General features: G+C 43.0%; 1 protein-coding gene across 1 annotated transcript in view; it reads left to right on the top strand.

The window, feature by feature from the left end:
* Positions 1 to 13771, top strand: part of LOC117472339 (amyloid-beta A4 precursor protein-binding family A member 1-like) — a 77193-nt gene that overhangs the window by 26748 nt on the left and 36674 nt on the right. Inside the window, 3 exon segments of the mRNA XM_034117484.1 lie at positions 5284 to 5353; positions 10675 to 10828; positions 10830 to 12305. Coding sequence (XP_033973375.1) covers positions 10775 to 10828; positions 10830 to 12305 — 1530 coding nt within the window. The 5' untranslated portion in view covers positions 5284 to 5353; positions 10675 to 10774.

Here is a 13771-nt window from a genome sequence, read left to right as displayed (position 1 = left end):
ATTTGATAGCTATGTGACAACGATTAACATGATGATTCAGGCTCTATGGAGATAAACATATGACTGTCATGTTTATTGCTTACGCAGGCCTTAGCTAATCTGAACTAAACATTGAATACGGCTTTGAACCGGTATTCTGCATCTTGTGACTGTAACACTCTCTTATATAAGCATGTCAAGGACACTTTCCGGGGAACTATTTGTCCCATGCAGCTCTGTGTGTGAGATGACTACTTCAATTCTTGCAAGGATAATACCTGTATCCTGATATTGAAGACCAAGCCGGTGACGAGTGATATTTTCCTAACAATAACTCTGCCTTATTTTGGTGGCATTACTCTCTCTCTTTGTGTAAATTCCTGGGCATGTGCCAGACTATTTGCACACTGCACAACACATGCCCTTAAAAAGTGTTAAAGGGCATTACCTATGCTAATACAAAAAAAAAGATTGGCCATACGCAACCATTTCAGATCAAGTAGGGGAGAGCAGAGTTGAAAGGTTGAAAACATTTCATGCATCGGGATTTGTTTTTGTTTTAACATAAAATGTGTAGAGATCTAAGAGATGTTGCTAAAGGAGAGATCTTTTTCTTCTGGTATTAGCAGATGAAGAAATAGTCCTCATTCACTGAAAATAAACATTTACACATGATAATTTCATAGCATCAAACTTGGATAAAATCAACCTCAATAGAAGATACCAAAAATAAAATAGTGATTTTATAATCACTCTCTCCCCTTGACTCTCCACCAGTCTGCTTTCAGTGGATGGTAAAGGGCAGGGTGTTACAGCCGTGGTGGGCGAGGTGGGAGAACACTGCTGCCCCCCGGAGAGGTCAGCTCCTCATCCACCCTCCCACAGAGAGCAATTACCCAGTGGTTTCCATGACAACCAGCGGTCATGCCACCGCCTGTGCTCTGAGAATGAGGGAGGGAAGAGGATAATGCCTCCGTCTGCTGAACATCACTGTCTGGAGGTGTGTGTGTGTGTGTGTGTGTGTGTGTGTGTGTGTGTGTGTGTGTGTGTGTGTGTGTGTGTGTGTGTGTGTGTGTGTGTGTGTGTGTGTGTGTGTGTGTGTGTGTGTGTGTGTGTGTGTGTGTGTGGTGTGTGTGTGTGTGTGTGTGTGTGTGTGTGTGTGTGTGTGTGTGTGTGTGTGTGTGTGTGTGTGTGTGTGTGTGTGTGTGTGTGTGTGTGTGTGTGTGTGTGTGTGTGTGTGTGTGTGTGTGTGTGTGTGTGTGTGTGATTGTCTCCCTCCAGGTGCAGCCTCTCCCTCTGGTGCTCCCAATCCCCAATCAGGGCCTCCATAAAGGACCTGAGAAAGGCTGCAGTTGCTCTCTTCCTTCTCCTGTGAGCTGCATGGATGGCAGTGGATGATCTGTGCAGTAGTGTTTTGTTGTTGTCTACGTGAGAAGTGCAACTTATAGAAGTTCTGAGTATTGTTATGATTTACTGTTGTCGCTTTCTGTTATGAGAAAGTTGTTTTGGTTTTGTCGTAAGTTTGCAAATTGGCTGGTGAGCCTCTTTTTCTTTGATTAATTAAAAGACCATCTTGTGGCTTCACAAATCAGTTTCCTCTCCTTTTTTCTCTCGCCTGGTTATTTTATATGTTGTTACATCCCTTTGGTTCCCCTAGTCCAGGAGGGAACGTAACAGTTAAATACATGTCACCATGGTTGTTTCTCAATGTCGAGGACGCTTCCTTGGTAGGACATGTCTTCCGAGTCAGGCCCTTCAGAAGCGGGGCAAGAATCTTTCCTAGCCTCGGAAAACGAAGAATGGTGGAACAGGCTAACAGGTGTGCAGGTGGGCGTCATATGCGAGGCCCCGCCTTAAATGGAGATTTTGGAAATTGGTCCGTGCTCAAAGCATTGTGGGGATTTTAAGACCGCGGAGGATACACATGTGCAGCCTCGAAATGTCTCGCTGCGAAGGACGCCGGGCTCGGTAGAATTCCAAGGAGCCTGGACATTGGAACAGTCCTTCGGCGGGACTCGATGACATAGCATCCTTGAAATAGTGGCTCTGGAGCATCCTTCCTTGACATTGAGAAACACCCCATATCTGTCATAGAGGATCATTGTTAGGACACAACCATAGTCTGTACATACACAACATTACATATGGTTTAGTTGCCACTCAGAGTCCTAGTGTGAACCTGGAAATGTGGAGTACCCCAAACTTGCATATGTTGGGCAATTTGCACAATTAGCATAAGTTGAGTTAACTAGCATTGAACTACATTATAGCCTATGCAGACAATCGTTTCAGTGGCTTGGCTGATTTGGAACATTTTGGAGTGGTTTTGTGAGTTATTAAGGATGCTGATTCCATTTCTGACATTTTCAGGATCAAAAATTGTTTTAACCAGAAAGAATTTGAAGTAAAAAAAGAAGTATTTGCAGGCTCAAAAGGGCTGTTTTTGATTATTTTTTGGTCGATTTTGAAGTTGACCCTAGATCATTTGGATTGGACAGATATGACCACTTTCTGGTTAAAGCTGCCATTTTTCATCCTGAAAATGTCAGAAATTGATTCAGCATCCTCAATTACCCCCAGAACCACTCCTAAATTGTCCAAATCAGCCAAGTAATTGTTTTACTATTGCCATTGATGCTTATTAATGCAATTTATGCTAATTGTGCAAATTGCCCAACATATGAAAGTTAACATCTGGCAGTTTCTATGTGCTGGGGACCCGTACTGTACATTTCTAACATAAACTTTGGGGTACTCAACATTTCCAGGTTCACTATGCTGGCAACTAGATTAATATGTGAAATGACATAAGAAACATCACTCAACACTGCATCTTTTTAATTATGAGGGCTGCACAAATTAGAAAAAAATAATGAAATGTGATTATTTTGACTGAAATTGCAACAATGGTTTATTGGACACTGCGTAACCACAATCCTTAATTAGGGTCTGAGACCAGAGGTCGGCGAAGACCCTATTGTAATTGCTCGCCAACACACACAAAACAGGGAAAACGACCGGCAAAAGCACAGCAAAAGGTTCCGACACCATGACAACAGATAGGTGGCCTAGTGACGTGACGCAGCGTGTGAAATGGGTTCCGGAACTTTGCAAAAAAAAATATGCAAGCCCACTTCCGTTTTAACGTAATCTCCACCCACTTTCACGTAAACGAACGAAAATCGCTACGTATATCTAGGGTGTGGAGACTAACCAAAAAGCTTCCAGGAAGTCCAGGAACGTACAGGAAGTCGGCCATTTTGAATTTTGCCCTCCGTACATCTTCTCCTAGGGATTTTATCCGATCGACTCTAAATTCGGCGGGTAGCGTCTCAAGACATGGGGGATGAAAAATCGCAATATTTCACCGCACGGCGTAGTCGTTATGCAGCGCCCATTTTCACGTTCGCTCGATGCTAGGCCATCCCTCGCCATGGAACACTATGATGTCATAACTCCAACGCTATAAAACACGATATTGTCGCAACTCAAAGGAAAATCGTCCAAACGGCGCCATACTTCAGATGATGGCTAATGATCTGGACCGCAACATGTCTATGTGCCACTTGTGAGTTTTCCTCAAAAGCTGTTGCCTTGACAACGCATCCCTTGCCGTTAAACACAATATTGCCATAACTCCTATGAAAATGGTCATAAACTGGTCAAACTTCACATGTGTGCTAAAGACATATACGTTTAATTTTTGAGATTTCGTCAAATGCCGTTGCCATGGCGACAGATCACTCGCCATGAAACACGGTTTTCTCATAACTCCATTGAACATGCTCCAAACGGCCGAAAACTTCACATGTTTGATAACAATGCAGACCTCAAGTCATCTAAGCCTATTATGGGGTGTCATCATATACCGTTGCCATGGCGACAGATCACTCGCCATGAAACACAGTTTTCCCATAACTCAAGTGAACATGCTCCAAACGGCCCAAAACTTCACATGTTTAATGATGGTGCAGCCCTCAAGACATCTAGGCCTACTAGGGGTTTCATCAAATGCTGTTGCCATGGCGACAGATCACTCGCCATCAAACACAATGTTTATTTCACTGCTGTACCTCCCATGTACATTGTCTGATGGATCTGAAACTTCCCACGTTTGCTTACGACCGAGTCCGGAAAATATCTGCGTGACATCGACGTGCGGACAACAGCGACCCTGCGCGGAGCGTCAAAGACCCGCTCATCGCTGCTCGCAGCTTTAATTCAGATTATTTTCGCATATTTTGCCTGTAACAAATACTGTGCTTCGTGCTACATTATTTCAGTATTGAACTATAGCCGAATCACAACCCCACCTTCACTAGTGTCACATTGACATTGTGTCACGTGAGCTGAAAAAATGGATGGTGCAGGTAGCAGCCAAACGCCCAGCAGGGCAGCGAAAAGAAAAGAAAAGAAAGAAAAGGAAGAGAGAGTGGCAGCTGCATTCAAACATTTTCCAACAATAAATAGCTTTTTCAAAAAAGCTAAAAGTGACGAATTAGGCCAGCAACCACAAGGCACAGTGACGCACACACACACACACACACACACGCTCACTCTCTCTCTCTCCCTCTCACATACACACACACTCTCTCTCTCTCTCTCCCTCTCACACACACACACACACACACACACACACACACACACACAATAATATCTTCTATCACATATACTGATCACTTAGTTGAGCAACCACGTACTTTCAATACATGTTGATGTTGGTGACAAATAGAACTCCTTGTGTACTTGTACAGCCAGCCAGTCATATTTTGGCATTTTAAGTGGGGTGATATTACCTAGGTCTTCTTCTTGAGATCTTATCCATTGTATCCTTGCCTTGTGATTTTTGACTGAAAGGGCAAAAGGCTAGACCTACTTTGGTTGAACTATGTAGCTGCGTCCCTGCTTTGACAAATAGGTATGCGATTGACATGCCAGATTGAATGAAAATGTAAAATATTGGTCATGTTAGGTAGGCGTGTTGTTGCGTGTTGGTACGTGGGTTGAGGGGCCCTGAGCTCTCAGTGCTCCAGCGGCCCCTGGAGGTACTAAAGCCTTGGCTATAGGCTTGTTAACATCTAACTATCTATCTTAACTTCTCCAAGATAAAATATTGATCTTCTGGAGAGGATGAACAACTGGTCCATCTTATTTAAAGGTGTCTCTTCTTAGCTTTATCTACAGTTGAATGTTGTGCTTTGATTAGGACGTGAGGGTCTCTGAGGATTTGTAAGATTTATTAAATAACTGTCTAAACTGCACGTAAAACAGAGGTTTTAATGATGCTACTTCTCTTTCTTTCAGGGTGGACTTTAAAATAAAAACATCCCAGAATATAAAACTGCTGCTGTCAATGAACTCCTGAAAACATTAGGTAAGTGCGTGCCAAACAAACTTAGTGATATTTAACACAAAAAATGTATAGTGCTTTTTATTAGTACACCTTTTGTGAGACATGTTTGAGCTTTCGGTACAAAATAGTGAAGTATTTTCATGTTCGTCTTTACATGTTTTCTTTTTATTATAATGACCCTGATGAGGACCAGAAGACAAAATGTGTTGGCCTACAAGTTGTTCTGCATACTACAAGTGTAGCTTTTTTCCTTCTCTGCTCTCTATGAATGATGTTCCAGTTCCTTTGTTTGTGCTCTGAGGAGGGAGTAGTGAGGAGGGGTATCTGCAAAGACCTGAGCGAGGAAACACCACACAGAAGTTACGAGGCGATACAAAACCAAAACATTTAGGACAAAACAACAAAATGTAATAAAACCCACAAAACAAAAACAGACGAGGAAAAAAACAACAACAAAACAAACAAATAGCAGCAATAAAAACCTAGTGCAGAACTCATGTGTGAATACTTATTCTGTTATATTTACAACCACAGTAATAAACACTGGACCATTCCTCTTTCATGTAAGGGCAGTTGGGGACTAGTTCCTCACAGACTCAGTTCCTCGCAGCACGTGTGATAACCTCTCCAATGGCTAAATGCACATCAGTTTTTCAAACCGTAATAAAATGTCAGAATATTGTGAGGCTTGCAGCATCCAGAGCAATTCCAATAATGTGCCAATTTCTACGTTCATAATTTGAATCCAAACAAAGTGATATGGATTAGAAGGTATATCTTTCCCAAACACTTTTTTTATCTTACTTTGCACTGATGCCCAAAAAGATAACATTTTAGGGCACGACCGCATAAGATTACTGTAAGTGCCACAGCTAATGTCACATTTCAGGCATAATACATAGGATTATTATAAAGTAGCTGGGGTTACATGCAGTCTGTGAATAAGCTTGTATTGGATTTGTTACATGTAATCTTCTTTGTATTCAAAAACATGTTTTGCCACATCTCATCATCCAATTAAATGGAGGTTTAACTGTGCAGATTCATTAGAGTCAGAGGCTGCAGCTGATCACAACATTCCCACACACTCATACTGAAGTGGACAGACAAGTAGAACCAAGTTAAGACTTGTTAAGTTAGGTCTTTTTAAAAATGTATCTGTGTAAAGTGTACGACTGAATGAGAAAAAAAGAGAAAGAAACACGTCCTTGATTCATTCGAAATATTTTACCTTCATGATATGAAAGTATGCTTTTAATCTGTAAATAGTCCACTGTAGGCAGAGGTGGGAAAAGTACTCAGATCTTGTACTTGAGTAAAAAAAATAATACCGGAGTGTAGGAATACTCTGTTACAGTGAAAGTCCTGCATTAAAAATGTTACTCTAGTAAAAGAACAAAAGTATTAGCATCTAAATATAGTTAAAGTACCAAAAGTAAAAGTAGTCATTGTGCAGATTGGTCCATTCCAGAATAATATATATGATATGTTTTATAATTATTGATCATGAAAGTGTTCTCAAAGCTGGTAAAGTTGCAGCTAGTTTGAATGACTTTGTATACTGCAGGGTAGCTTGTGAATTTACTCCAGGTGGAACTAAAGTCTGATTTAACACTTGGTTATATTTCACATCATTAGTCCAAATCTGTGAAGTAACTAAAGGTATTAAATACATGTAGTGGAGTAAAAGTACACCATTTACCTCTGAATTGTGGTGGAGTAGAAGCATAAAGAATAAAAAAGAATAAAAAAGCAAAAAATGGAAATACTCAAGTCAAGTACAAATACTTCAAAATTGTACTTAAGTACAGTACTTGAGTACTTAGTTTCTTTAGACCACTGGTGAGGAGGGATTCACTCGTCTTTCTGCCATCGGTGTGGTCGTTTCTAATTTCTTCCTGACCGCACACTTTCCCGTCAACTTTGCTTATAAATTGGCGTACGCAATATTTATAATTGAGGCCCCTGGTATTTTGTCTAAATTAACAGGAACAGGAAAAGGAAATAGGATAAAAAGATAAGATACGCTATAATTGATTGATCCCAATTTGGGAAACATCTTTGTCACTGCAGCATGTAGATAAGACATTGCACTAGAATTAGAGGTAAATACAATTAAAAATAAAGATATACATATCAGCAGTAGAAGATAAACAAAAAACGCAAAACAGTTAATATATACATATCAATAATGAAGGACATATATCTATATGGTATATAGATATATATTGAATACGCAATATAAATATACAATACACAGAATAGAAGGCAGTGTACATTATGCTTGTCCAGCCTTTCAAACTCACAAAATGTAAACATGGGGTTTCCATGATGGACAACAGTTTGTTCAGAGTCAACAGTTTGTTCAGAGTCAACAGTTTGTTCAGAGTCAACAGTTTGTTTTTGATCCTTGTAATGTCTTTAACGACCATGGAAATGTCATGGTCGTGTTGCCCGTGAACACAAGTGAGTGCCTTTGTTGGTTTATCCATCTTTTAGAGTGTAATGAAGATGTCGGCCTCTAGGGGTCACTGCTGTGGCTTTATACTGTTACTGGAAATCTACGTTGTTACAGCAAAGTATAGATGAAGAAAATAGAACACTGTTATATAAAAAGCATGCACATAGCATTTAAAATGAGAAAAAAACATTTCATTTGAACAGAAACAGATTCAGGTAGATAAGTAAGTAGCAACAGTATTTTTGAAATAAAATAAGTGTAGCATTGTAGAATGAAGGGTGATATATAACAGTAGTAAAATTACTATATATTTACGTAAAGATCCCTGTTACAAGTGATGGACTAACTAGGAGTAGCAGCCAGTAGTAATAATAATATTAGCAGAACATATTGCACATGTTGCTGTGGTGTCATCGTCTTTGTTTGTTTTTTACATTATTGCACATTGGTGTAAGAGGTGGTAAAAGAGGCATATGAAGATCTTCTCTTTCTAACCAAAGTAAGATGTATTGTAGTTTGATTCGTTTTTATTCTTATTCTTATTTATTTTCATACATTTTGAATGCCTTACAGATAGAATGGTACACTAACCCATATCTCAGCATGTCCTTGTGGTGCTGCAGTGAAGACTAATAGCGCATTGGTAAACGTGGGTTACTTATGGTTACTTAACCAATAATAGTGCAAGAGGTATCCTTATTATTGTCGGACTTCAGAATGTCTTGGGGCAGAGGCAGACATGTAGACATTGTTAATATCTGGATAAGTCCCCACTGTCTTTCACAAGTAACACTTTTCCTTCATTGCTCTTGATGAATATCTTGCAGTCCCTGGTCCATGTTGCTTTAATTTGATGTGATGTCCGTGTTCCGTTTTGTCATGCTCCTTAATGTAGATTCCGTCCATTCAGTTTCTTATCGCTGATCAACCTACGCACTTTTGTCTTTCTGCTCACAAACTAATACATGTATGGGAAATGTATCCGTTTCAGTTCTTTCAGTGTGGAGGGTTTTATAGTTTAATGATGGGAATGTTTAGATTATGTCTAAGATAATTTATGGGTATGGTTGGCTGCTTGCTTTCTTGTAAATGATGGGGTGTTCATCTTCTTTATCCACTTGTGGGGAAGTTGCTTTGTTCCTACAATTTTAGATCGATTTGTATTTTTACTTTCTTTATTACTTTATTCAATATAACAAAAGACAAACTTGTTTATGAATGATTTATTCGGTCTCTAAAGGGAACTAGAAAATGCATTTCCTGCAGAAAATGCGTGCGAATGCTGTAAACTGTGAACATTTGTGGCTGAATTTAGCTGAAAATGCAGAAAAAGCAGAATATGTTATTAGCTGAATGGTAGCTGCTTTTAGCAACAGAAACCAAGTCAGTGTGTTGCTGAACTTAGCGGAGAAATGCAGAAAAGTGAAATGATTTGAATCCAAATTGTTACAGCTCAAATGCATTGCAATGACTTTGTTGAAAACTTGAAAGTGAAATGTTAAACTGGAAGAGTAGTCAAATGAAAAGGTTTAAAAAAAAGGTATAAACAACTAAATGTATAGCCTCAATGTCCTGAAATAGCTGAATAATTTAATAGTTGAATAGTTTCTGTAACTGAAAGTAGGCTGAAGGAGTAAAATATTAAATGTAAGTAGTAGTGAATGAATGTGTATTAAGAAGAGAAAAGAAAGTAAAAACGCTTTGAAAAGCAGCAGAATATTTTAACTGCAAACTTTTGAACTAAAACCATACATCACCAATAATGTATAAAATATGTGGAACGTGTTGAAGTCAGTATGAAGTCTCCATCGGACAGAAAATAATAGGCTGAGACAGTCTTTACACTCCAGTCTGTTTGTCAGTGTTTGTTTCTGTGCTGAGCACCTAATCATAACACCTAATCATAACACCTGTGTGTGAGCCCAGAGATCAAAGGTTACCATGGTGACGACGTTATCAAACACCTGTGTACGTGAGCCCAGAGATCAAAGGTTTCCATGGAGATGTGCTGTGAAAGGAGAGCCTTTCCATTGTTCTGAATGAGAAATAAACCTCTTACATTTCTAACTATAGTTTAAAAACGGTAGCTGCTTTCGTAAAATGTCAACGCGTGGAGGATGTCAGGACCGTGAGGAGCGTCGGAATCTGCTTTTTGTGTACTTTCGGGTCCATAATGTGGCATTTTTGGCAGATTTACTAAAGGTGTGCAGCTGCTGCTCTGAGGACAGATCAGGCTTGATTTACAATGGGCCTTAATGGAGACATGTTGAAAGTTTTTGTCAATAATTTAAGGCGAATTTCAAGCTCTCCTCCACTCTAGCTGTGACATCACGCACTCTAGACTTAACGAGCTGCGCAACACACACTCATGTTACAATTTGAAGAAGGCCTCTTTACCAAGGTCCAAACTAAGTTAAATATCTCAAAAAGTGTAAAAGATATAAACAATCTGAATAAGATTTTAATAGCTGAATGTCTAGTCTAGTTGGAATGAAGTCTGAAAGTATGTGGAAGGAGTAGCATTTTCCACACGGTGTAGGTAAAAGAGGATTTGAAGGTTCCTCCCATTGAGTTCCATGTTTAAAAAAAAGAGTTTAAAAAGCTGAATATTTCAAAAAGTATAAAATATTTTGAAAAAGTGGAACATTTCCCATCATGTGCTGAAAATGCTGAATAGTTTGATATTTGATGCTGAAGTTATTGAGAGCCAAAGTATTGGTTGAAATAAGAAGAGGAAGATTAAAGATTTGAAGAACTATAGTGGAATGCTGTAAACAGCATTCGCACTAATTCAAAATCACACCACACCCAGAAACAACAATACATGTTACTTTAATGTGTCCCCTTCTGTTTACCCACCTTTTTTGACTACCTCTCTCAGGCTCTTCCCAGAAGCCTTTGCTCTGACCTCCAGACTCTCCTGCTGATGAGGGACTGAACCCTCACACTGACACAGCTCCACGGACCAGGACCAGACAGCCATGAACCCCCAGGAGACGGAGCTCGGCCAGGAGGTTATGGAGGAGGCCGACGCCCCCCCCCCGCCACCGCCACAACAACCACAACAGCCGGTCCCGTAACCACAGCAACCAGGAAAAACGCTACAGGCGCGTTGAGGCCCCTGCAGGAGGAGGTGCTGGGAGCAGAGTGAGGGGGCCTCAGCAGCACAGGGGGCCACAGGAGGAGACAGAGGAGCCTCCACAGCCCCAGCCCATCCCCCGACCCGCAGTGACACGGTACCGCAGACAGGGGGACAGCGAGGCCCGGGTCAGAGCCCAGCAGCAGAGGCACCGGCAGAGGCAGCAGAGGGAGGCGGAGCGAACGCAACACCTGGCCCAGCACGAGAAGCAGCGGCGCGCCCAGAGGAGCCAGGAGGACGAGCGGGAGCGAGACGATTCAGCGCTGGCCCGCTCAGCCAGCACCGAGAGCAACTTCCACACCCACACAGACCGGGCCGAGGGCGACGACGGCCTGCTGGTGATGTCTCTGGAGCTGGAGGGGCAGGCAGAGGCCGAGGACGACGCCGGGAACTACGAGGTCCAGCTGAGGCCTGAGGCGGAGGGGTACACTGAGAGTGCCGAGGCTGAGCAGCAACATCTCCATCCTCATTCCCCCCCTCAGCCACCTGAACCCCTGCCTGAGGTCGAAAGCCCCCAGAGACAGGGTGAAGCCGAGGAGATGCTGCACGCCGGCTACTCCAACTACGTCTACACCCAGCCCCTCAGCCCCTCCAGTGGGAGGGGCGACGTGTCGGACGGTCAGAGCCTGGAGAGTTTGGACGCTGCTCTCGGGGACGAAGCCTACTCCGAGCCATATGACATATACTCACTCTCAGAGCATGTTTACGAGGAGATCTGCGATACTCCCACATCAGTTTCATCTGCTGCGGACGGGGCAGAGGACACAGAGTCGCTCCTGCAGAGGCGTGCCGGCTTCAAACTGTTCGAGGGTCGGGCGGCAGGGGGAGACTACCATCAGCAGGAAGCGGTGGGCTCCCGTCTGCGGCACTACGACGAACGCTCGGACGGCGAGTCAGACAGCCCGGAGAAGGAGGCCGAGTTCGCCCCGTACCCGCGCGCCGACAGCTGCGACCAGGACGAGGACATCGACACCATCGTGGCTGAGGTGAAAGAAAGCCTGAGCTCTCAGAGTCTTCATCGTGCTCTTGAAGACACCATAGATGAAGAAAATGAGCTACTGGAAGGAGAGGAAAAAGCCCAAGATGAGTCTCAGATCGACTCTGACAAAAACCACCAAGCTGCCAACACAGGGACAGACATGACTCAGTGTGTAAGTCCTTCAGAGGAGCCGGTCGCAGTGAGGAACAGCCAGGACAAGAGGGACGCCATCTCCCTGGCAATCAAGGACATTAAGGAGGCAATAGAGGAGGTGAAGACCAGGACCGTGAGATCCCCGTACACTCCTGACGAGCCCAAGGAGCCGATTTGGGTCATGAGGCAGGACCTGAGCCCCACTGCAGAGTGCGACCTGCAGCCCTCACTGGGGGGGGACGTGAGTAGAGCAGCTTCGGCTATTATGATCAAGTTGTACTGTTCTGGCATGCCGGTCCACTGTTAGCAAATGAATGTATTGGTTACCTTCACATATTTTGAAGAGGCATAGATTATTCCCTTTCTTTTAGGGTTTTTTTGTAGGTTCATGTACATGTAAATGGTCCCACACACTCCCCCCCGTCTGAGACGCCTCTATTGGACTCCTTTGTTTATTTCTGTAACATTGTGACATCACTATGTAACATTCACGCTTCTATTGGCTAGCGCCATAACACAGTGTACGTTATAGGCTAAGAGGCGGGTCATCTCTAGGCTGTTGACCAATCACAACAGAGCCGGCCAGCTAACCAATCAGAGCAGACTGGGCTCTGGTTTCAGACAGAGGGTGAAAAGAGGTGCTGCAGCACAGGCAGTATGAGAAAAATAAAGAGCTTTTTGAACATTAAAGCATGGAGACATGTCCCAGTAGAGACACTACATACTGATATGAAGCTGAACATGAGGGACACAATGTATCTCATGTTGCTCAGTGTGAATGCAGAAACACAAACAGAGGGCAGCACATTGTCATCACATAGAATCATGTTGCAGGCTGCAGCGCAAACAATACCAGTGGCATTAGCCGCGTTCACACCAAGTACTTTGCCGTATTTAGTGCCGGCACTCAGTGCCCCGGCACTTATTACCCCAGGGCACTTAGTACAGATCGCGTTCACACCGGAATAAGTTCCCTGAGGGAAGATTACGCAAATGAGCCACTGACGTCACTTTGTCTTCTTCTGCTTTGGGTTTACTGGCAGGCCGCAAACAACTTCACGGTGTATACTGCCACCCGGAGTCCCCGGCCGGAAGTCCCCGGAGTTGGGGACTGGCTTCAGTAGAAGCTGCTGGGACTATGCTACTTATTAGCTACATGGCCCTATCATGTAAAGTTATACAAGCATTTGTACCAGAGCTTTTCACAAGTAGACTCTTGCAGGCCAGAGTAGCTGGAGTGATTCAACAACAACACAAAGACATATCTGAGAAGTGATCAGGATGAACAGAAAGAGGAAAAGAGAGTACACTGAAGAGACCAGGAGGGTCAGAGCAGGAGGAAGAGGAGGAGATGAAGAGACCAGGAGGGTCAGAGCAGGAGGAAGAGGAGGAGATGAATACATTAGTGAAGAAGAAGAAATGTATGTGAGGAATAAAGAAGAAGTGTCATAAAGAGGGCCAGAGGCAGGGATCAGGAGGCAGAGGAGACTCCAGCTGGACCACATGGTATGTTCTTATTCTCCTTGTATACTTATTCCATTACAGCAGCACAATCTAGCAGAGGTGGGACCAAGTCATTGTTTTGCAAGTCCGAGTCAAGTCTCAAGTCTTTGCGCTCAAGTCCGAGTCAAGTCTCAAGTCTTTGCGCTCAAGTCCGAGTCAAGTCTCAAGTCTTTGCGCTCAAGTCCAAGTCAAGTCTCAAGTCAG

Source organism: Trematomus bernacchii, unplaced genomic scaffold, assembly GCF_902827165.1.
Source record: "Trematomus bernacchii unplaced genomic scaffold, fTreBer1.1, whole genome shotgun sequence".
Lineage (NCBI taxonomy): Eukaryota > Metazoa > Chordata > Actinopteri > Perciformes > Nototheniidae > Trematomus > Trematomus bernacchii.
The sequence above is the reverse complement of the archived record's forward strand: the minus strand, read 5'-3'. Positions and strand labels throughout refer to the sequence as shown.